At 39.8% G+C, this 24,619-nt stretch overlaps 1 protein-coding gene across 6 annotated transcripts in view; it reads left to right on the top strand.

Annotated features, from left to right (window-relative positions):
• Positions 1-24,619, top strand: part of csnk1g2b (casein kinase 1, gamma 2b) — a 32,183-nt gene that overhangs the window by 1,513 nt on the left and 6,051 nt on the right. For all 6 annotated transcript variants that reach the window (XM_046391116.1, XM_046391113.1, XM_046391118.1 and 3 more), the window contains exons 2-6: positions 1,678-2,460; positions 15,094-15,163; positions 22,816-22,964; positions 23,222-23,456; positions 23,915-24,000. In XM_046391116.1, coding sequence (XP_046247072.1) covers positions 2,233-2,460; positions 15,094-15,163; positions 22,816-22,964; positions 23,222-23,456; positions 23,915-24,000 — 768 coding nt within the window. In that variant the 5' untranslated portion in view covers positions 1,678-2,232. The remainder of the gene's footprint in view (positions 1-1,677; positions 2,461-15,093; positions 15,164-22,815; positions 22,965-23,221; positions 23,457-23,914; positions 24,001-24,619) is intronic.

Genomic DNA, 24,619 nt, shown 5'->3' on the forward strand with positions numbered 1-24,619 from the left:
TTGAAATGTATGAGTACTTACTCGCTAAGTTTTAACAAGTTGGTAGCCATAACAAGCAGCTAGCATAAAAAAAACAATAGACACTTCCTGAAATGAGGCAGTCTAGACATATGACCTAGGAAGCCTAAAAGTTATTTAGATCTATGTTGTGTTCTCATATTCGGATATTAAGTCGCGTTTGTTTTAAATGTATACAGTTGTTGGGGTGGGGGTCATCTTGGCAAATGAAGTGCGTGCCATAATACACGTTGTGATTATTTCTCACTTTTAGGTTTTACTCACCTTGTCCATTGTACTTTCAATCTTGTGACCAGGTAGGCTGGTGTAATCTTTTACAGCAAATATCGCTATGCGTCATGCTATGAGGAAGACATGATGACAGTGTAATGATTGACTGTACATCTGGCCTTTGAAAGTGTTCTTTTTCTCAGACCTGCTGATTGCTTTAGACTTACATATTATTTTGCCCGTGCATTTTAGAGTTTATGGTGTATTTAGAATGTTTCGGGCTTCAGCTACTGTATTTTCAATATAGCCGTGCAAGAAAATATTATCTCCCCCTTTATTTGTGGAATAAACTTTGTGCAGACCACTTTACAATCACAAATGTCTCATGTGAATGATTTTAATAAATATTTTGTTTTACCTTATCGTTGTTATGTCTGATAATGCTGTATTTAGTCCTGTGATGGTTATATTTGTTCAGAGTCTGTCATAAGGCTGAGCTAGTTGTAGACTAGACTGTATCCAAATCCATTCAGTAATACGCATCTTCCCAATGATGTAAATGTTATGAGGAGATGAGACATTGCAGTAGTCATTGATCCATGTAAGTGCCTTTCCATATGAAAGAGTAGCTGTATGTCTCTAAGGCCTGCATTACCTGCTCTCTTCAGCACCACCAACATCTTATATCATGGACATAGGGGAGTAAGGAGATGTGCTCTGGACAGAGCTGTCTGCATGTGATTGTTAGTGAAAGGCTGCACAGAGATGGTCAAGTTACACTGTCAGTGAAATCTGAAAGTGTGGTTATTTGATGTCGTCTGTGCCAAGCACTGATTCCTTAATAGTATAAGTCTTATCCTGATATCTTTGCACTTTTTACTTTTGACTTCCATCCCTGCTCTCTTGGATGTTTGCGTCTACACATTATCAGATGCATTCAGTATTCTGAAAGTTGGCTCACCAGTTTTTCAGAACATCTGATATATTAGGCAGATTTTTTAAAGAATATATCTCTATCTAATTGTAAAAAAAATAGATTAGAAATTGTCTCTCATGTCTGAGGTCCTCTGTGAAAATATTTCTGCTCATATCGATTGCTTTATTGAATTTGCCTTGTTCCTGTCTCTAGCAACATCTCATTTCTGCTGTAGTAAGGATCAGCCGAAGTAGACATAATTTGAAAGGTTTAATTTTTTTCTGAAAATTTTAATCTCTTTATGACCAGAAAGTGTTATGGGAACAGATCATGATAGATTTGTTGAGTTTTCCCATAAATTAATAAATAGGATAGCTACAGGAGAAGGTATCTCATCTCATGTTTTGTTTTAAATACCTTTTAACAGGCCAAAGGGTATTGTAAGAATAAGTAATAACTTTTAGTTTTATTTGTGACACATAATCCATGTTGTTACAGCCTATGGGAAAACAAACTTTTTTTTGCTTTTGCAGATCTACAGCTGACATCAAACCCATCCGTTACCTGGCGTCCTTGCACGCTGTGGCCCCGCAACATGGAGAGTGTCCTCTGTGTCACTGAAGGCTGACCAGAAGGAATGAGGCACTCCAGGAGATGTTTCCAAGTGGCCTTGTGGATGCACTAACTGGATTTCGGAGTGCTTTTTTATGACTAGCATTGTATGTGTGTCTGTGGGCACATCCTAGCACAACCTGCCTACTCCTCAGGCAGGGACATGCTACTCTGAGACTGGAACAGGAGAAACACACGAAAAAGGAGCCCCTCTGGTAAACAAGGAACACGAACAAAAAAGGGAAGCAATCAGCAAAGGAGCTGTCTGATAGAAACACAGGGCACTTCAGTTGTAGTTTCAGCTCATTTAAGTGTCTTTTGAAGCATTGCGCATTTTAACAGCAACACCTTTCCCTTTAACTGTGAGATTTGTCCCCACCTCACCTCCCTAAAGCCTCCTCTGTCATTGCTATTGGAGTTTCTATGGTTTGCATGGCTGGAGAATAACCGTGGAGAGGCCAGGGTATCACAAGCTTATGGATTTTGACAAGAGAGGGGGCAAGGGAGAGACAGAGGAAGGGAAAAAAATGTCTAAGACAGCAGGCAGCAGGACTGGACATGGGGGCCGGAGTTCAGGGACCAATTCTGGAGTTCTTATGGTTGGCCCAAACTTCCGTGTGGGTAAAAAAATTGGCTGTGGGAACTTTGGAGAGCTGCGGTTGGGAAAAAACCTCTATACTAACGAATATGTGGCCATCAAATTGGTAAGTTCATCCTCCGGTTTGGTGAAATGAATATGAACTCACAGTCCCACCTATGTTTGACACCTCTGTTATGGTACATGCCTGATATCAATCTACATCCTGTGTGAAGAATATTGCTTACCTGATGTTTATTATGCTTTATTAGTAGTAAAAATTATGATCTGCTGAGACTGGATAATAACTTAACGCATACCTTAATTACCTTTTTTTTTTTTTTTTTTTGTCCTCAGAAGACAACCACTTATTTTTCTTTAATGTCATTCCAAAGAGAGTGCAAACTGGAAGTAAATCTTGCATTTTTCAGCAATATAATTTTTTCAGTTTCTCAAAGTGGTTCTAATCAAGTGGTAAGGCATACTTGCTGTTTTTCTGGATGAATTTCATGCATTGAAGATTTTAGAACCTTCAATCTAAAACAATATTCTTTCTAAGAGCTGCACCTAAGACCACCTACCTACCGATTCTACACTCTGCTCAGACAGTTGAGCTAATGTCAGTTCTTGTGAAAGCTTCCCCTCTAATAAGCTCACACCAGGCCTCATGAGCAGTCAATAATTTAGTGCATCGTTTTGTTTTCTGTCAGCATGAACACTTCTTTCACACCTTCAGTAGATTTATACAGGCTTTGAAAAACCGCATGAAATGTCATGACATCTTATTCTTCTTTGATTCTAGGCCAGCAGCTGCTCAACCATTTCCTCTGCACACCATTTCTTTGTTATAAATGTGTTCCTTGATCACTGGCAGATGTTTTTTTTCTTACAATGCCAGAATGCAAACCAGGCCTAACTCAGTCTCTAGATAAGCAGTCATAAGCTGATGTAGGCTGCGCGTCATCTCTACTACATCTGCACTAGTCTTGGTATGATTACATTTGTATCTCCCAGCGAGGTCATAGCTCTGAATGGGCATCCACTGAAGGCTTTGCTAACCACATAGAAGGCAGAGGTTAGCAAATGGCTATAATTGCAGTTCTTCTCTCCTCTGAAATCTTTAGTTGTGCTTGCTGCCTCTTCCCCCTAGCCTGTGAACCTTCCCATCTGTTTGGGTATTTTTATCCCCATGGTGTCCAGCTATATCTGGATCTGGCAATAGGGCTATGACATTGCTTCATGGATCTCGTGGCCCACTGGACCCAGTGTTTCTCTGACTGTATAATAGTGTGAGGAGGAAGTATGCTAATGGTGTCAACAAAGCACAGCAAGGCCTGGCTAACATTAGGGCCTGATTGTGAGTGCTCAGGTTTATTGAGGATTTAATTTCACGTGGTGGCAGATGTTTCCTTGTTGTCTTGTGCTAGAATGTTGACTTAAATTACTTTCTTTCACCTTCACAGTCATTTTAACGTGAATGGGACAAATTGAACTTATATTGTGAAAGCAGTTTTTGCCTGTACACTGATGTTGTTACACCTGGCACGGAGAGGTCTTCCCCCCGTGTTGAATCATGGGCTAACCCAGACTCTGACACAGTTGTCTGTCCACATGTTTCTGTCTGTCCCTGATTTCACACTTCCCTGGGGTAACTCAGTCACTGCCTGTCCATTTAGGCCTCTGAGCTCTTCCTTATGGGCTAACACAAATACCAGCCCTGGTATCTACAACCACCTGCTAACACATGGTTGACGTGAATAAGGTCTCATCTATTGTCTGTCAGTTACTTCAGTGGTGTCTGCTCACTTAGATACAGTCTAAAATATGGTAATATGGCAAAATGTAGGATTAGGAAAATGCTATTTGTTGATTCAAACCGAAGATATTCAGTTTGTTATTATTATACATATAAAAAAGAAAAAAGCAGCAGATGTCTTGTCTCAAATACATTTTAGAAACTGGAAACAAATCATATTTTGTGTGATACATGAATTAATGATGAATAGATTATCATAATAGTTTGTAAGACATTTTCTGTTCAGACCAATCAGTTGAACAACTAATTATTTCAGACTCATCACTGATGACTTTGATAAAAACTGCATTCCTTCCAGTATTCCTCTTGTCATTAAAATTAAATAGGACCATTATGATTCCTTACTGTAACTGATTAACCGTTGGTCTCAGTGAACTTCTAAAGAAGCATGTCAATTATTAATAATTGTGACTGGTTAAATGAAATGTTGCTGATACACCAGGAAATTAATAAGGTGTGTTTGTTATGGCAAAATGTAATCTGTAATCTGGCCGCTTTAAACTAGTTTAATCTCTCTGTTTTGTTGAAATGTAATGAATTGTAGATGGCCGTGTTTGAAGGGACTACACAGTGTTGAGTTGGTGCCTTTATGTGTTGAGTGTCTTGTGTACCAGCTCAGTTCAGGGCATGTGGGTGGTGCCTGCCTGCACCTGGGACAAAGGTGAATGCCAGTGTCACCCTGCTCTGCCACGTGATGAGATAGAGAGAGAGAGAGAGATGTATGGCATGGCATTGCACAAGATCCTCTGTCAGTGGATCTGGAACTGCTGTAAATGTTGCTGCAAAAAGCAAGAGAGAAGGGAGAAACTGCTGAGTGCTGAAAGGTTCTCTTTGTTAGCAGGCCTTGTCGACACACAGTGGTTCAGTCTTTGGTTCAGCTGGATGCTTTCTCACACTGACAAATGGCTGTGTGATGGAGGCAGGACCATATAGCCACTGCTGTAAGTACACTGCAGGCTTTGCTCCCAAGGGGAGATCCCAGTGTCTTAAAGAAACAGCAGCATTTCAGAAACTAGTGCCCCTTAAAGGGTAAGAGACACCGCCATCTCCATCTATTCCCAACTCTGGCATGGTGACATAACTGTCAGCTGAGGAAATTACCATCTAATCCTCTTTTTTTCACATCCTTGTGTCATACTATTTTTATTTGAACCCTCTTGCTATATAGGTATTGTCCTTATCCTCTGTCTTACGTTCTGCCACTATCTTCAGGGTATTGTCTTATCAAGGTCATCAGCCTCCTGTTAACCCCATCGCTTTGTTATCCTTGGGTGCAGGACACTTGCACACAACAGTCTAATCCATTCTTTGCGCTGAAAAAATCAGTTGAACCAGTTTTTCCTTACATTTCCATCAGTCGCCTCTGCAAACACTCAGAGTCAGCACCCATACAGCTTGTGTTAATTGTAGACCCCTTTCATGTAGTTAATCATTCATTGACTGATAGAAGGTACCTGTAAGACATGCTGCCTGCAAAGCTGGTATTATCAGTAATAAGTAATCAATCAATTGGAGGTCTCTTTGTGGTGACAAACACTTTTGACAATGACAAGTGGCTGTAATATCTGTGGAACATGGGAAGAAAGTGTTAAGTAAATGTTATAGTGTTGGGACTGTGCAGCACAGTTGGTCCCATAGCTCCAGGAGAGAGGACTGATATTGGAAAGATCATCTAGGAACACAGTAAACACAGAGACCTTCTCTGCAGTGTGTGCTGTCCATATACATACAGAACAGTGTTGTACAAGCGTTGGTTAGATTTCCTGTTTTGCCATTTTGCTTTCTCTGTATAAGCGTAAACCTGAGTATAAGCTTAATTTTTTATTTTTATATTTTGTGGTACTCAAACTGATGTTTATAAAAGAGAAGAGCTCTCATGAGTAATGAGTTGGTGCATTTTATGCTACACGCGACAATACTTACAAAACCTTGCTTTGATCTGCTCCCATTTGCCCCATTAAAGTTACTGCACTATGCTGTTAACAAAAACTGAACACCAAGGTATAAAATTCAACATTTGTTAGAATGTGTTGTGGAATAATCACTGACTTTGAAGTTTTCCCATACACACTTGAAATGTAGCTAGTGGTTGATGTTAAACTTTACAAGAGGAGAGTTAAGTTGGATGGTTGTTGTGAGAAGTGGATGATGATGGATGGAGTGTGTTGCTGCTACAATCTCATTTACTGGCTTTCATTCTGTTTCACTAAGGAGCAGCTGGGTCACATGTGACACCCGGTGGTAAAAATGGATCTGTCCAGTCCGGTATTTGTCCTAATGTCAAACCGGTTTGAAAATTTTTACGTTAACCCAACCCTGTGTTTTATCTTATGTAAGTTGTGGCAGTGCTTATTCAAAGTTGGGATGGATTTCAGATTTGAAAAATGAAATTGCCCTTTGTCACAAAGAAAAAAAAAAAATTCCAGTGGTAGTCCAGACTTATTTTTATTTTTAGCCAGTGGCCTCACTTGCTCTAGCTGAAATGACGAGTGTTGGTGGTGGACTTTATCAGCTGAAGCTATTTAAGGTTAATTCTGAGAGCTGGCCAAACCCCATACTGCAACACTTGGCTGTTGTCTGACTAGTAAAAGGATTCTCTTGGTGTCTCTACTGATGTTAAGTTGTTTGCACAGATAAAAATCCTCCACTTTTGTCATTTTGGTTTTCAAAAAGATACTAGACTGTCTTTTTGCTTTTCAAAAATGTCACAGTAGGGATTTTTTTTATCTGGGGAAATGATCTCATTGAGTGCATCATGAATATTTGAGACAGTGTTATTAGCTTCCTCGGTTTACAGACAATAATGAGTATCTTTAAAGCTGCACTTATTAATATTTCTATTTGAGAATCAGGTCAGATAACGAGATGTCTAAATCCTATTGACGAATCCACTGGTGATTATCACCTGACTGTGTTGATCCACTCAGGTCTAGTGTCTTTCAGCTCATTGTGTTGTTTTTCCAGTCTGCAGATTTTCTCTTTGGTTCAGTCTGACACATGATGTACACAGTTAATTAACTAGTCCCTTAAATGTCACCTTTCAGATTTGAGTCTCTTGAAATATAGGTAGGGACTTTCTGACTGACTGATAATTTCTGACTGCGGCGCAGGATCAATGCTGCATTCATAATCGTGAGATTTGGTTGAAGTCTGAGGTACTCATGACTGAAATAAATGAAAAAGTCTGTATTATCTCATGGCTATTGTATCAGTAAAAACATGCCTTAATGCCTTAATTCAGCCATTAAGGCCTTCATCAGGTCAAGTACAAAATGGTTGCCTTTGGGCTGGTTCATATACATGTTGGCAAATAGTCACATGATTAGTGTAGACAGTTAAAGTCATACAACAGCAAAGGAAATCACAAGAAATAAATAAATTAATATATGTTCAACATTTTAAAGGATCTAATGGTGTCCCTCCAGTGCTCTTCAGTTTGGGGTTACCGTTTTTCAAACCTGAGCAGCACTTCTTACATGCTGTGTTTTTGAGTGTGTATTGGTGAAATGTTTGGCTATATTGAGATTTATGGACAGTGGTTATAGATTCTTGCATGCACACTTTGAAGAACAGTGAGCAATAAATATTCCATCAAAGATAATAAGCGGAAGTTGGACTCAGTCAATTATTAGCCTGTCTGTGCAGCCCATCAATTGCTGTTAGTTTATTCTTAGCTGCTACAGTAGGTATGCCCATTTAAATTCCATATTGACATAATTAGCATCGAAATGTCACGTCTTCCTAGTCAAAAGTTGCTGTATTAAAAACAAGCATCCGTTACTTGAAATACTAGGCCAAATCAAAGCTACAGGGAGAGCAAAATTTTAGGATTAGAGTGCAGACATTTGAGTCATGCAATGAGGCAATGGTAGGTCAGATGTGTTTGTGATGTTTTGTTTGTTGTGGAGTTCTGCTCCAGTATCCAAATAAGGGGATGCTTTAAGTGTCATGAAAAGACCACCATTGTACATACGATTTGTAATTGTACTGTAAGTATGGAGAAGTGTGGAATGTCTCTGGTGGACTTTTTGTTTTCTTTTCTTTGGCTGAGTCACTGATGCAGAGGCATAAGGTGGATTATATGAGTGAAGCCACTCATGGTGCTGTTCAGTCGTGATACTCCGGAGGAAATCTGAGGTGTTGTACTCAGCTCTCCTGTCTGCCTCCCACTGAAGCATGATAAGTAGCTCTTGTTGCAGTACAGCTCAGCACTTACACCAGCCCAGTTGTCGAAAAACTGCGAGGGCACAAAAGCCCTATCAGCATGCTTGACTGGAATTAAAGTGACATTTTGACGATTTAAGTTCTTCCCTACCCTGCTTGAGCTCTCCGGGGAGCATGTTGGGCAGGCTAAATAAATAAATGCTTGGATGTCAGCTGCATGTAAAAGTCAATCCTCTAATGAATCAGTAGCTAGCAGCAACACAGTGTGTTCACACAGACTCACATTGTTGCTTTGAGGATGATTTAGTAGTTGTCATAAAAGCTGGGGAGAGAAAAAAACGTTGCCTACTTAAGAGTTGCAAGAAGAACAGTGTAAGTGTTTTATGAAGAAACACAGAAGTGCAGATTGTGACTGCACAAAAAATAGGTTTTAAAATGGTGTAGGGTGTGTGCCTGTATATCTGTGTAATTTGTACATTTTAAGTGTATATCTTTTGTTTTATGGTAAAGCACTCATATTCTACACTAAGAGAAGAGTTTTTTTTTTCTAAGCAGTTACACTGGCATTGCATTCTTGACTTTTCTAAATTGTATCTAATGTTTAATGCTACCGCAGTAGATAAACCAGTTTTCTTGATTGTGATTATGGCAGCTACTATGAAACTGCACTATTCTGTCTTAACTTTCTTTATAGCATCTTAATTGAAGTGTAAACTAGAGTCAAAATAACCAAACCAGAATCAGATTATGGTACTTTGAAAAGATCTCAAGCCAAACTGACCTCAGGTCTATTTTTGAAAGTTTGTTTTGCAAGACAAAATAGGGAGTTTGAGGTTAGAATTTATGCAGCTTCATACCCATGGAAAAATTAAAATATGTTGCTACATGGCCTGAGTTTGATGGAATATGTAGTGCAGACCATAAAGAATAGAACAGTGCCACATTTCTTTTGTTGTGTTGACTCTGTTAAAATTGAGGTTTGAAATCAAAATGCAGGCCAACTGCAGAAATGTTCACATCACACAAGTAAAACCATAGATGTAATTTATAATATTAATGAATGCTGCTCTCCAGGGCCCCAATATTTTGCTTACTTACTCTAATGTTTTTAATGACACCTGTGTTTTTCCTGCTATTCCATGGGAAAATGTCTGCTGTGAAAAAGGTCCATAACTACACAGACACTACACTCAGCTTTAATTTGAGGGTATTACATCCACATCAGATGAGCAGTAGGAATTTGTCGGCCTTGTTACACATACAGGGCATGTTTGGTTGAACATGCAGTTAAGGACTCTTGCAGTCTGTGATCAGGAGTTATAAGCATCGGCTTGCTGTCTTCTCTGATGATGATCTCTCTGGCTTGTTATCAAGACATCTTTAAGTTTTGCTTTTTTCAGGGGCTTTTTGCTTTCAGTCTAGTCTGTACCAAGCCAAAGTGATGGCTGATAGCTGACCAGCTTCTCCAGTCAGGATCAATCCACTTTCTAGCTCATTTAGAGTCAGCGGTTTGTTAAGATCATCATCCTGCTATGTTGTTCTTTAAACAGAGTTTTGAAACCTCCTGATTTGCTTGCCTGAGTCAATATCTAATGCCATCATAAAAGTCAGTTAAAAAATGAAAATACAATTTGAAGAAATGCAGTCTCTTGTCATCATTTCCTTCAAAGTTAAAAGAAAAATATATAACTTTCTAAAATCATCCCATCTACTCATCCATTCTAAATTAGGAGCATATGTCTGAGTGACAGATGACATGAACGTAAGTCAAAGACCACAGTTACGTGCTCAGGTACAAATACATCTTCAGACCATGCAGCTGATGTTTAATTCTGGCTGATTTCAAGCAGTGCTGGATAATCGCACAGGGTTTTGGGAGGCAGCTGATGGCTCCATCTGGGTATGTTTAAATCTGAGCTGAAACAGGAGAAGTACTGGACACCAGCCAGCTGTTGCTCTCTGACACCACTCACTCCTTAGCACCACCCCCCTTTGATAGGCACCTCTGATCATTACTGACTGCTGAAGGAGGGAACCCCATGCACTACACACACACACACACACACACACACACACACACACACACACACACACACTCTCACACAAACTTCAGTCTTCTCCATTTGTTTCAACCTTACGTGAATACCCCTATGAGGTAGTGAGTTGAATACAAAATGCACTGCACTATGTTGACATTTGAGTTCTAAGATGAGTCACATTGCCAGTTGCATATTGTGAAATGGTTTTAGTGGGTGTCAGGCAAAGGTCAGGGTCTATTCTTGGCTGTATGTATGATGTTGGGTCTGCTCCTGTGGACATGACACTAGTAGCTATACATACCCACCTGCTGAATGTCACATTGGCTTTCCAGATGATAAACAACACAGATGTTTATGTGTTACATTACGTAATCCCAGCTGTCTTTTTACTGTACCATGCTGTTTTCATGTTGTTTGATGCTTACTCTCTTATATTTTCCACAACATTGCATCATATGTGTTGGAAGTGTGTGAAATCGTTTTTTTTTTTGTAAAATATTTACCAATTTACTCTTGACTGTAGGTTTGCAACTAGCAGTTATTTGTGTTATGGATTCATCTCCAGACTTTTTCTTGATCAGTCAATTGATTTGTTTGGCCTAAAAATGGATTAACATAGTCAACAACTTCCTAGAGTTCATGTTAACAGATAAATCACATTTTTTGTCCAACAGTCCAGAACCCAAAAGTATTCAAGAACAAGATATATTCTCATTTACACAACCAGTTAATTTTATTCCTATTTTTGCTTCAAATAATGAATCTATTATGAAAAATAACTCACAATTTATTTTCTGGTGATTGTCTCATCATTTTGTCATTTTAACTGACTGTTGAAAAGGATTAGCACCCCTAATACAAGAATGGAAAAGCAGCAAAATTAGTATGTTTCTTGACAGCATAAGATGGGCAATTGTGTTCACTAGAAACTAGATGTGCATCACTAAGCATTTAGGCTTTAACTGTGGTTTACTGTTGCATGTCTGTGATTTGCTACCCTTTAATATTCTGATTGCATCCTTCATTTATAGTTTTCTTTTTTCCTCTTCTTTTGGTGGTCATTACTCTATCCAGTCACTGAGGTCAATTCTGATCTTTCTCAGCTGTGTTGCAGCAGAGATCAGATTTAGCCTTGATGACATCATATGCAGAGTTGGTTAATCCCAGGAAGAGGACTTGTGTGGTGCTGATGGCTTGCTCCATCCATACAAGTCTGTTGAGGCAACCGCAGGTTAAAATACAGAAACCACCACGTAATCCGTGATGACATAATCATATATTTGTACAAGCTTCAAGTGTTTTACCCTAAGTGAGATCCTTGAAACGGCATGTAACATTTCATCTCACACCCATCCCTAGGCTGTTGTAGCTACAGGATTTGATCCTCCTAGGGCAGTATTTGCTGGTAGCGCTAATATCAACAAATCTGTAAGCTTTTTAGCTGTGAACAGCAGTGAGTGTAGTCAGTTACTGCTGTTTATATGCCCATCTCGTCCATCACCCCTGCAATCATCGTGCTTTGAGTGATAAGCCAGCTGATCATAGATGTCAGATGGTGGTATCTGATTGGCTGTTGTCGTTTTGGGAAAGCATGTCCCACGTTGTTGAATGTGAGGTTGGCTGTTTTAATTGTAATGATCTGGTTAGTAATTAAAAGTAATGGGCAAAGTTTGATTGTATGGGAACTTAATTTAACATCATTTTACTGACCAGTGAGATATAATGGCATGGAACAGAGAGCCTTAAGCTTCAGTTTCACTTTACGCTCATATGGTCTCACAGACATGAGGTGACACGGATCATGAAGGAAATTTTGGGAGCTTTTATACTTCTTGCAGCAAATTGATATTCTGCTTGAAGCAACTCCATGTACATCTTTCCATTTAGTCTGCCCGTCTGCATCAGCAATGTTGGATATGCTTGGACAGGTGAAAACCTGCTGCATGTGACCCCTGTGAAGCTGCGTGTCTGATGCTGTGAAGTCACTGGCTGTGCATGGCGTTGTCTGTTCAAGGTTCACGCAAGTCCCTAAACTTAAAGAACGTAGAGAAATTGTTTCGCTTCACCAGGATTCAGCAGCTGTGATTTTTATTAGAGCACATTATTGTGATTTTTCTTTAAAGTAAGTTCTCATCAAGCTGGAATTCAAATGTTGCTAGATTTAAAACTTGTTAAACTTGTAAAACTGTTCTGGTTTCTGATGAATTAAACTCGGGTTGCAAAACGGTTCCAGATAAATGAAGAATGTGATGAAGTATGGTGTGGTTATTTGAAACCACTTCTTAATTGCATTTACAGAACAATTACTGTATCATGGCATATGCTGTTAACATGACATAAATTATCCATATACACACATTAAAGCCAGATATACAGAAAAACACATGACTACAGTGTGGAACAGCTGAGGTGGAGAGGTTACTGTAGCAGCAGGTGAGACAGGGAAGGGCCCTTCTGGATTGTGGGTCAGCTGCCCTGGACACAGGCCAGCACACTTGGTAAAAAGCTTCTCTCTACATGATACCAAATGGTATAACCAAAAGTCCACTCCAGTGAAGTACTGCATGTGTATAATGAAGTTAAAGGTGAATTATTAGTTATCAAAAAAGTATTTTGTTATGTTTGCCCTGTAAATGTTGCATCGTTAAATTTGTCTCGAACATAACAGAGGATTTTATGATACAAATATCAAAGGGGATGATGTCAGGGTTTGAGCAAATATATATTTTTTTGGAGACATAAATCCCCAGTACATTCCCATTACTTCTGCGGTCGCAGTGGGGGAGCAGATGAAAAATTACTTGATATAGGCAGGAACTCTGCATATGTATATTTGTTACATCAGACATTTGTAGCCTGGTCCTGGTCATTTACACAGCCATAGCTTATCCCATCTACTGGGAACAGAGATGACTCTTAAGTATGTAAAGCTGCCATAAGCCTCTGTTTCCTATTGTAAGCTGTTTTAAAGGGTCCTGTGGTTTGGTGCCATCTGTTTTGACTCATTATTTATATATTTTATATTTTCTTTCCCTCTCCTCCCTGGCACGATCTGACTTGTGTGAGACGTGCTCGTTGCCCATGTTCACGTAGGAGGTGAATGACGCTACAGCAGTTCCCCGTTCCACCTCCCTCACGAGTCACGTGTCTTCCTCCTACGGGCTTCCACTGTTGTGTACAGCCTCCTGTCTTCCACTCTCAATTTCTAGCCCCTGGCATGCACAGTGGTTTCTTACTTCTCTGGCACCCTTGTTTGTGGGAATCATGTTGGAGCAGGATGCAGATATTTTTTTCCCATAATTAAGAGAAAAACGTGTGTAATGTTTTTGAGATCACCCATGGGTTTTGTAGGGATGTATTGAAGTTGCATTAGTTCTCCATATTTTAAATACAGGAATAAGAGTTTCCATCTGTTCTCTCATCAGTTGTAGAAAAAACTGTAGTCTGTAGTCAAAACAGTTATTTTCATTGGATTTTCCAGGTTTTTGCTCAGATAATTTAAAGCTCATGCACCTTATCTAATCTTATCATCTGTGTATGGCTGCTGTTTCTTCTTTTTGCTTGCAAACGAAAACTAAACTGTTAAACTACATGGTTATTGCAGTGTTTGTCCGAAGTTTGTCGTTAATCATAAGACCTAAGTAACAGTGGGCAATAGGACGATTTAAGATCGCGAATGTCCCAGAAGGTGAATGTGGGAGCTTAACAACTTTCAGATTTCCGTCTATATAATTTAAAGTAGAAGTTCTTTGGAATTAGATGCACATGGGAAACTTTAGAATAAATGTCACTTCAATGACATTTAGAGAAATTGCCAGGCTAAATAAACTTGAGGTCCTTTTCATAAATTTGTACGTAGAGTAGCAAGCTTAAGACACATAGACAAAGTGTCATTGTCATGTCTCTTTCATAGCTAATGTCCTGATGTCATAATATAAGGCATAGCAGAGCTTATTTTATCAATTTGATAAACAGGGTAATGCACATCTGTGGATGGATGCAGCTTTGTTTGAAAACAGGGCTGCATATAGTGGTCAGGGGCTTTGACACAGGCAGTGGCAAAGCTATTGAAGATTAAGGAAAGGAATTAACTTGTGTGTGTTTGTTCTGTCCTCTTCATGTTTGTCTATAATGCCCTTGTCATCATGAGAGTGGGGTTAATCAGATTAAATTTTAGGTTGTAAAGCTGGAGCTAGCGATATAACGAACAATATGTCCCAGTGGGTTGATTATCAGCCATGTCATCACAAAAGCCTGCTGTTCACCAGCTGGAACTGCTCTTGATCCTCTCACAACCCACAAGTCTAACCTGAGACTTAATTTAAGTTCTGTTAGCCGTGGAAAATAAGGACAACATTGTACTGTAGGTATTTAAATGAATTGCATGATGATATGTATGCAAAGTTGTTTCGTACAAACTGATTTATTCCCTCTTGGTAAAGCTTTTAACACAGTAATTTGTGCTTTTTGGCGCTACAGTAAGTCTATAATTTCCCTGCATTGTGTGAAATCTGCACAAGCATGGATGTTTCAAAATTTACTTCAATGAGCTTTTGTTTAGTTTTACAAATACAAAATGTTCTATTTTTTCCATTGAGAACATGTTTCCCTGCACTCTTAGCTTAGCAAAAGAAACAGCATGCCATTGTTGATTTAAACAAAACAAAACAAAACAAATTTTGTGTTAACTGATTTGTGAACTATATAATATTTCACACACTTTCTCTCTCTGTTCTTTCAGGAACCTATAAAGTCCAGGGCGCCACAGCTCCATTTGGAGTATAGATTTTACAAACAGTTGGGAAATTCAGGTAAGAGCGTTCTGTTGGTTATTACTCTCTGCTAGACAGAACCATAATGACTGATTTAAGTATTAGTGGGCCTTTTATACTAGATTAGATGCATTTGATGGGAAGACAAAAAAAAACACCAAACAATAATACAAACAATAATCTTCACTGGTGGACAAATGTAAAAAACACAGTTTACATGTGAAAATGACACATCTTCACCTGATAATAATTATGTTGCCATTGTAATACCTTAGTGATTTTGGTAGTTTTATTTTTATATTAATTTGGCTAATGCTACATCTAATGCAGAGTTTACAGAAGATAGGGCAAATTGCAGTAGTCTCATCTGGTTTCACGAGAGTGACAGGTTCAATTGCATAAGTACGAGAGTTGGTAATCAGGAATAATGGCAGCCTTTTAAGAGAACAAGTGGACAAATGGGAGAGACAGAGGACAAAGATTTAATCCCTAAAAATGTTGGCACTCTGAAATGGAGTTGGCTGAGTGGATGTTTTAAAAATATTTTTTCATGCTGTTCCATTTGTATTTAGTTTGTCCGAGACCATTTGTTTACAGGGCTAAATACTGCAGCAAATATGATTGTATCCTGTTATTCTTCTTATTTTCTTATTTTGTTTAATTTAACCTATATATGCAAGGTCTGCAATTTAGTTGTTGTGGAGCTATTGTTCAGTTTGATCTTCCTGTTATGCTAGTATGCATATGATTTGTCCTTCGTCTGTATTCATCCAGTTAACACAGATTGTGTTAATTTTGGAAAAGCTTAGTTCCCCTCTCTGCTCTGAAATGTGAGACCTCTTTTTTCAGATTTAGAGTATTAAGTTTTTGCATGTGAGAACTGTGAGCGTACTGTGGATGGAAGACAAATACAGAGAGGAACGTGACTGTATATAAAGATGAACGCTCCCCAAAAGTGAAGCAAAATATCTCAGTTGTCTCAAAAGTGCACATCAAATAAATTTTGCTCAAAGATGGTTTCTGTCGTTTTAGGTAGTTCTTACCCTGCTGATGTATGTTTGTTTTTCTTAAAAGTTTAGTTTTAATTAGTTATGTGACAGGTTGACTGTCATGATTGACAGCTGAGCCCTTAATTGGGGTGAATGTCTGCTTGGGTGGGGACATGATATCATAGGTCCACTACATAGACTCTGGCCCCAAATGACATCACCAGCGCAAGACAGCACGATTAATACCTGGGACATTTTGGCTTCACTTTTGTACAGTGGGAGGACACATGAACACAAGTCCAAGTCCTACTTGATGCTAAATTTCACATTGTGTGCAGTGTGTGTTTTGTGTTTATCTTAAGTGGATGTTTCCTGTTTCCTCTTTTCGAATCCCTCATTTTCAGTACCCAGAGTCTTTCTGCTACAGTATTGCCCGTAACATGTTAATGTTCTATGATGCATAGCTGTGGCTCCAGGGCAGCGGCTCTTTGATCTAGACTAGCTAGTTATAGAGGGTGAGAGAGAAGACCAGTCCGAGTCAGATGGTTGGGAGGGACTGGGACCTGATTTGTTTCACATGACCGCCTGGCTGGTTGGCTGGCGTTGGCTTTGGAAATGTTCACCTGTCATGTTTGTCTAAGGTTGTGTAGATGCATGTGTTGAATTGGCTGGCACACAACACTCATGCTTAATCTCAAATCGGAAGCCATTTAAACATGTCGCCGCTACTTAGTCAAACTGACAGGAGCAAAAGGCACAGAGAAGAGGTCTGTGCAGTCTCCCGATCCTGCTGCTTTTTGCAGCACAATCACGCACACCTGCTTGTCTCATCTGTCTGCCCAGACCAAGTCCTTTGTAATTGCATAAATGCATATACCGAGTTATGACGTGACTTTAGATTTTACTGCATTTTACAGCCTAAAGTAGGTTTACTGGGTCTTTTAAAGGGAAACCGGATCATGAAATTATGCTAGAACCTTCCCTCCCCAGCATATTTGAAAATACAACAGAGAAGTGAGGGAGCAGAGACTGTACGTGGAGTGGTCTTGTGGCCATATTTGTGTGTGACCTGTCTATTTTCCATTGGCACAAGTCACGGCGTGTCAGACCATGCTGCACTGATCTCCATTTCCATTACCAGTTCAGCTGTGCCAAGTTGTGCCAGGCTGTATAGACTCTCCCTCTGGAACCGAACTCATCCAACCTGTGACGACCCCTCTTTCTCCCCCTCAAACAAGTGTGTGTGTGTGTGTGTGTGTGTGTGACTCGACTCGTGGAGGGGACCAAAGAAAAAGGCATTTCTGAAAGTCTCTGTGTGTTCAGCTCAGTATTTTGAAGCTTCTAATTGAATCCCCGTGGTTTTCTCTTTTGTCCCTGGTACTTTCAGATATCTGCCTTACTTTACTGTTTCATCATGTTCACTTTCAGCTACAGGAGACCCAACTTTTCTACATTTTGGTACTTCATAATAAAAGCCGTTAAGAAATAAAATAACTAGGGTGAAGACTTTATTGGAATTTAAATGCTAAACATTGAATTAGTGGAGCTTTGTTAACAGCTATTCTTCAGTTCTGTAGGCAAGAAGAGTACAAACAGAACAGAAACAGCCACAGTGAGTTAGATAAGAAACAGCAGGCTCTTACTGCACCTCTGTAAACAGCTCACCTCCAGCGGATAAACAGCTTCTTTTACCTACCGTGCTTTTCGATGAAGAAACACTTAGAACAAAATAACAAGGGAATTGAATGTGTTTTCCCACTGTTGTACATTCACTTGTTTCACAGTTTAGATTAGCCCACTTCTGTTTAACATTATAGACTCAAGACAAGCATGTCATCAGACACACCTTCAAGCAGGTAGCCCTATTGTTCTGGAGAAGAGGAAGACGAGAGGTGACCAAGCTTTTTCAGTTGCTGCCCCAAAGCTCTGGAATGAGCTGCCTGTGAAGATTAGGCAGGCAGACTCACTTCCAGTTTTTAAATCCTCTCTTAAAATGCATTTCTTCTCTTTGGCATTTAACTCAGTGTGAAATGTTGGCTGTTTTGTTTTTTTTTTTATCTTCTTCTATCTCTTTTATTGCCTTTTCATTTGTTTTTATTTTTGTCATGTTTTTAAACTGTTTTTTAAACGTGTGTACAGCACTTTGGCCAACGACGTTGTTTTTAAAGTGCTTTACAAATAAAGCTGAATTGAAATGGAGATGCAGATCCCAGCTGCCGTGGGCACTGAAGTGGCGAGTCAAACCGAGGCAAGCCAAACTGCACATGTGTATGTAAAATGTAGGGTCAGGGGACGTGGAAGTGACTGCCTGGTCAGATTAGCTTGGACAGCGGCATAGAGGTAACCGCCCATGAGAAACTACTGTCAGACCTTCTTCTTCTTCACTGATGGAGCCTTGACAGTCACTAGATGCACGTTGGTGGTCCCTCGAGAGAGTGTCCATGTGGGTGTTGTAGAACTGCTAGCTATTCCTTGTCCCCTTATTGCAGTTAACCCCCCCCCCCGCCTGACAAGTGTGTGCATCGTGGTCTAATTTAGTGACACGTGCCAGTTTCTTGGCTCCTTGTGCAATAGCAAAAGCCCTCCACTGTTGAGAAGGAGGTGGGGCATTAGGGCAGTCCTTGACTATTTATAGATGGCCCTCTACAAGCAGTTGGGCCGCTATGGTGTGTCTGCTTGGATAGCTTCCTTAGCCACAGTATCCTCTGTCTCCCAGATTGACTGTCTGCTGCCTGCAGATTGCAGGGACACTCTCTGACATGCATTGATAACAGGGTGTGGTCTGCCTTTTTATGGTAGTTCTCATTTTTCTCTTCAAGTTTGATCTGTGAGCAAATCTTACATGCATAAGTAAACTTAACAGTGACTGTAAATGTTATTTGATTCTAGCAGAGGAATGCTCTTGTCTTGGGCTTCTCTCCATGTCCCTGGTTGCGTGATGTGGTGCATTGAGATCACCTCCAGCCTTTAGCTTTTCCTCTTTTTGTCCAAGATCTGGGGTTGTGCACCATGTAAAAATGTCCCTAACCCTTACACACATCTATGTAATATGCATAGGGAGGATAATAGAACAAGCTGATGAGAAACGCATCAAAGTGCAGAATGAGACATTAATACACGATGATTTACACGTGATTTCAGTTACACTTGCTGCTGTACACCTTTTACAGATAATCATATGATTGACTCGTGCAAGCAAATCCTAGACTAAGATCAAGATGTATTTACAAAAAGAAATCCTTGCAATACTTGGATGGTATGTTTTTTTTTTACAGGAATCTTTGTTATACTCTGCTCTGAATCCAGCAGTGTTTTTTGTAAGCCCTGTATCATACTAGAGGCACGTTGACCTATGCTATTGACTATCCTACAATGTTTTTGTCTTTTAAAAATAGAAACATATGTCGGTATATTTGTTTACTCAGTCTGTACTGAAACAGCTGGTGAGATCTTGCTGCTTTTTGACATCATCAAAAATTGTTCAGAGTCAACAGTTGTTGTGACTTGTCATGTAATCTTGCCAAAGACTGATAGGCAGTGAGTTGGTGGAAGCCAAGGACACAATTTATGATGAATGTTAAATTCCCTCCCACTATTTTGCAGCCCTTCATGATTCACATGATACTTTGAACCAGTGTTAGAATATTAAGTTGCCAAGATGAAGCACGTTAAGTTGTCAAATCACAGAAATCAATTCACAATGGATTCAGCCAAATTCTAATTTGTAATACATTTGTCTTGTGTTAATGTTTGTTTGTTCATTGGCTGAGTCAGAGGTGGACACAGTTTATCATCTAAAACTGGAGATACAATATTACCACACAGTTTAGCAGAGAGGTGTTGTCTTCTCCATGATGATATGACAGGATGGTTCACTTGATTGTCTGGCATGGGAGGAGTCAAGGCGATAGATTAGATCTTCTTATGTTGTCGACTTGGCTAAATGGGCACATGTGACCCTGACAGTCCTGCACAACCCAGGAGTCTCAAATATACCACGGTGTGGATTGGTCAGCACTTCACTCCCAGGAGGAGCTTATCTGCACGCTGTTAATTCTCTCCTGTCCTGAACAGATCCCAGCTGTTGGGATAGACCTTGCAATAGACCTGGCATTACAGTTGCTTTTGGTAGTATCAGCAATACTAGCAATTGTCATATAGCTGTTAAAATATTTTGGTGTCAGTAAAGCAACTTTTGAACTAGTCAGCCTGAGAGCTACTTTACCACTGTGGTGGCTTCAGCGGTGTGCCAGCCTTCATTTAACTGGACCGACTTAGTTCATATAATTAGTGTAATTGTATATTATTTACTGATGAGTATCGGCATACCTTTGAGTAATCATGGCCCCATCGAGGCTTTTGTTGGCATGGTATAATGCCTGTCATGCTTTGTCCAGTAGTCATGATGCAATGTAAGAAAGCAAATTAGGCCAGCTATGGAACATTATATAATAAATACCATCACACTGCTTTGGAGATCAAAATATCAGGACTAATCTTGAAGACAGATAATGTGTTCCATTACTAGTTTTGCACACAATAAATTAAGAGAGCGCTGTGTTGAGAGAAAATGCCCTAATTTTTATAAAAATCTGTCAAATCATTACTTGACTGAAATTGTGTGCAGCCACTGAGCTGCAGATATTAGGTAGAATTAATAATTATCCTAATAAAACCAGGTATTGCTGTGTTGTTAATTCCTCACCAATGTTCAGCCCTACAGCATCTTGTGGGATTGTTGTGCTTGTGAGCTATGATGCATTTGTAGCTCCAGGCTTAGTCTGTTCAAGCCCAAGTGCTGCTCACATTTCATCCTTGTGAGAACATTTCCAGAGCACTGGGCCTAATGGAAATTATTTCACTTCTCCTCCTCCTCCTCCTCTCTCAGTGCACTCCACTTTATAATCTTAATCTTTAATATGAATTCCCTGTCTTCTCTTCATCTCTGACCATCTCCTCTCTTCTTTGACCTCTTGACTCTGACATTTCATTGTAGGGCAACATTGTCTTCAGCTGCCATGATGCAGCCTTCCCTATTACTGTGTTGCCTTAGAGGGCCCGACCGCTGATACAATAGGTTGGATTGTCTGAAATTGTCAATGACAGCAAGGGTCAGAGGACCACTGACATTGTCTTGCAGTGAAAGCCAGGACATATTCCACAGATGTATTTATGTATTTTTGACGTGACTTTATCATTTAATAGTTCTAAATAATATTTATAGACATTTCTCATCACAGAAGTGGTTTAGTTTGCTTATCACTGAACGGCGTGAATGAATGCTTTTGAAGAGAACATAAATGTCAAATCAACATGATTATTGGCAGGACCGTATGATTCATCTTTCTGTTGCTTTTTTTTTTTAAAGTGCTCACTGTTTCCTATTACAGAGAAAATTTGTTGCATTGGAACATGATTTCATTTTGGTTTGGTTTGTTTTGTTGTCATGATTAAGTTAGTGTCAGCAATAACAATGCACATCGCCTCACCCCAAAAATGTGCTCTGGGCTTTTTCCACCAGCCACTTCTCGAGTGGTGCTTACAGCCGCTGTAAGCACCAATCTTTGCTCACATCCACCAACAGAAGAATATAATACACTTTGTGCTTTTCCCCCTGTTGATGACTGTGCTTTGAATGCCCGTTAGATTTGGGCCAAGCTTTGACGAGTCAGCCTCCCAGTAAACTCTTGTCACTGCATCATTTGTTATGGGCATTAGAGGCAGATCGGCGCTGATGGGACATTTTACGAACTATCATTATGGACGGACCTCTGCTCAGATTGCTGGTGATGGCTGCACAGCCTTCACCAGTCAGCTTCTCAACTGGAATTACTGTCCTGGAGGAAAAATAACAGCTCAAAAAATCACCCCCATCTAGATTTTTTTTCCATTTACCTGGAGACTGGTGGTTTTGATCGTGGGATAGCTGTTAGGCAACAGCATTTCTGACAGTGAATCAGAAGTCAATGCTCAAACAGTCATGTCCATGAGGGTTTTAAAATGCCACTGGGAAAGAACTGGCAAAAATGGTAGATAAATGAGTGCTTGTTTTTGTGTCTACATAGTGTTTTGTTTTTTTTTCTTCCAAGAAACTGTTGGATGTTATTTTGAAATATGATGCTAATTCCTCCACAGCTCTGAGCAGTTCATCTTGTTGTGACAAAGCAGTTGCAGGCTGCAGCCAGCAGCTTTGGGTCATTGTGAGAAGTAACAAACACTACATACTGGTTTGTTTTGCCACGCCCAGAATTTCCTACCATCAAAAAAACGATACACGTAAAGATAGTACATTCTGCCGGGTTGATCCATCCACATTCTTTGGACGTCGTACACATTACGACAACATGGGTGTGGTGGTTTCTAGTAGCAAAGGCTATTTAGAGTTGTCGTCGCTATGCTGCTCACTGTCACTGGTGTTTGAGACACCTTGCTCTAGAATCCTGCTTCAGGGAAAAAGGAATCTGGAAGCCATACCTGTTTCTGACAAACATGTTTAGGGAAGCAAACTGAAGTGTAGTTTGTCTTTGCTGTTGTAGTGTCAGTGAAGAGCCACACGCACTTAAAAAAATCACTTAACAGTAGTTTTAAAGAGAAATGTTATTATGTATGATTTGACAACAGTTGTATTGTGATTTTTGAATTAACCAATATTTGACAAAAGTCCACTAACTTGTGTGTGTGTGTGTGTGTTTCTGTTCACAGAGGGAATCCCTCAGGTGTACTACTTTGGCCCTTGTGGGAAATACAACGCCATGGTGCTGGAGCTGCTCGGGCCCAGTCTAGAGGACCTCTTTGACCTCTGTGACCGCACCTTCTCCCTCAAGACCGTCCTCATGATAGCCATACAGCTGGTAAGACCTAGACGAGTAGAGCAGTCGGCAAATATTTAAACAACTGGGATTTAACTCATGAAAAATATATCTATATATGTTCATATGCTCTCTGCATCCCGATTACAATCTTTGTTTTTACAGAACTGATGTGAAGTACTGGTTTTCAGGGAACACTTGAAAATATTTTCATTGCTGACATTGCTTGTTATCAAGATGCAATGAACCGTTCTTTTTTCACTCTTGTCATCAAATACTAATCTTTACTGTGATCCTAGATAACACGGATGGAGTATGTCCACACCAAGAGTCTGATATACAGAGACGTGAAGCCAGAAAACTTCCTGGTGGGGCGGCCAGGAAGCAAGAGGCAGCACACCATCCACATCATTGACTTTGGTTTGGCCAAAGAGTACATAGACCCTGAGACCAAAAAACACATCCCCTACCGGGAGCACAAGAGTCTGACCGGAACGGCACGCTATATGAGCATTAATACACACTTAGGAAAGGGTAAGGAAGTCTCAAGAACACGACTGTTGTTTGATTACCCCTTTGAATTTTCATAGACAAGCTTTGCACACATTTACATTCAGTTTAATAGAGACGTGTTAACCGTAGTTTGTGCAAGTACGTCATCGAGCTGATCTTGCACGAGTCATTGTTTCACCATTTGAAGTTACCATACTGAACGTGTTCCTAGAGATCAGCCGTCCGACCACTCAGCTCAGGAGATGATTTTACTGATTAGTTCCTCCCCTCTACTTGTGGTGCTAATCACTCCAAGCCTTAATCATAGCCTTTTATGCTGTACGTGGTTAATTATCACTCCTGGATGATTGTGCAAATGTGCTTCACTGTATTTCCTAACACCCATTTGCCTATTAACTTTGCCAGCTGCTTCCAAAATGAATTTGCTTCTCACAGGTAACTTAATTTTCAATTTGTTCTTTTTTTTTTTTTTTTTCCAGAACAAAGCAGAAGGGATGATTTGGAGGCATTGGGTCACATGTTCATGTACTTCCTCCGAGGCAGCCTCCCCTGGCAGGGCCTAAAGGTACTGGAGCATATTGTTTGACACTGTCCCAATATTGCCATATATTGATATACAGATTTCTGTAATCCTCTTAATGCTTATCGTAGAGAGGTACGTTTCCCTGCTGCGTTCCTCAGTACAGCATCTCTTTTGTACCCATCATCCACATGACTTCATAACAGAGAGTCTTTACACTAGTGACATGTCAGGGTCTCCCCACTGGTGGATCTGTATTATTATTTTTCAAACATGAAAGTCTAAGAAGCACACACAGTATCACTCAGGCGCAGAATTTGTTGAAGCCTCATCAACTGTTTAATTTGCTGTTTCTTAATACAACTTGATATCACATGTTATGATTAAGCACAAAGTTCATGTGCTCAGATTTAAATTACAGGGCAGAGGTAACACGAGGCAACAAACTGTTCCCTGTGCCAAGTATTTTTATTTTCTTTATCAGAACACTTTGAAGTCCTTCAGTGTTTTCTGTCACTATAAAAGTATGCCATTTTTACTCATTTCTTTTATGTAAGAATGTGAAAGAAGCTTTAAAATTCCTATTGTCCATAGTATAATGATAGCTGATATTTTTAATTTATAAAGTAGTTTGTCATCACTTTCTGTGTGCTATCCGCTCACA

The sequence above is a fragment of the Scatophagus argus genome, chromosome 6 (genome assembly GCF_020382885.2).
Source record: "Scatophagus argus isolate fScaArg1 chromosome 6, fScaArg1.pri, whole genome shotgun sequence".
NCBI lineage: Eukaryota > Metazoa > Chordata > Actinopteri > Scatophagidae > Scatophagus > Scatophagus argus.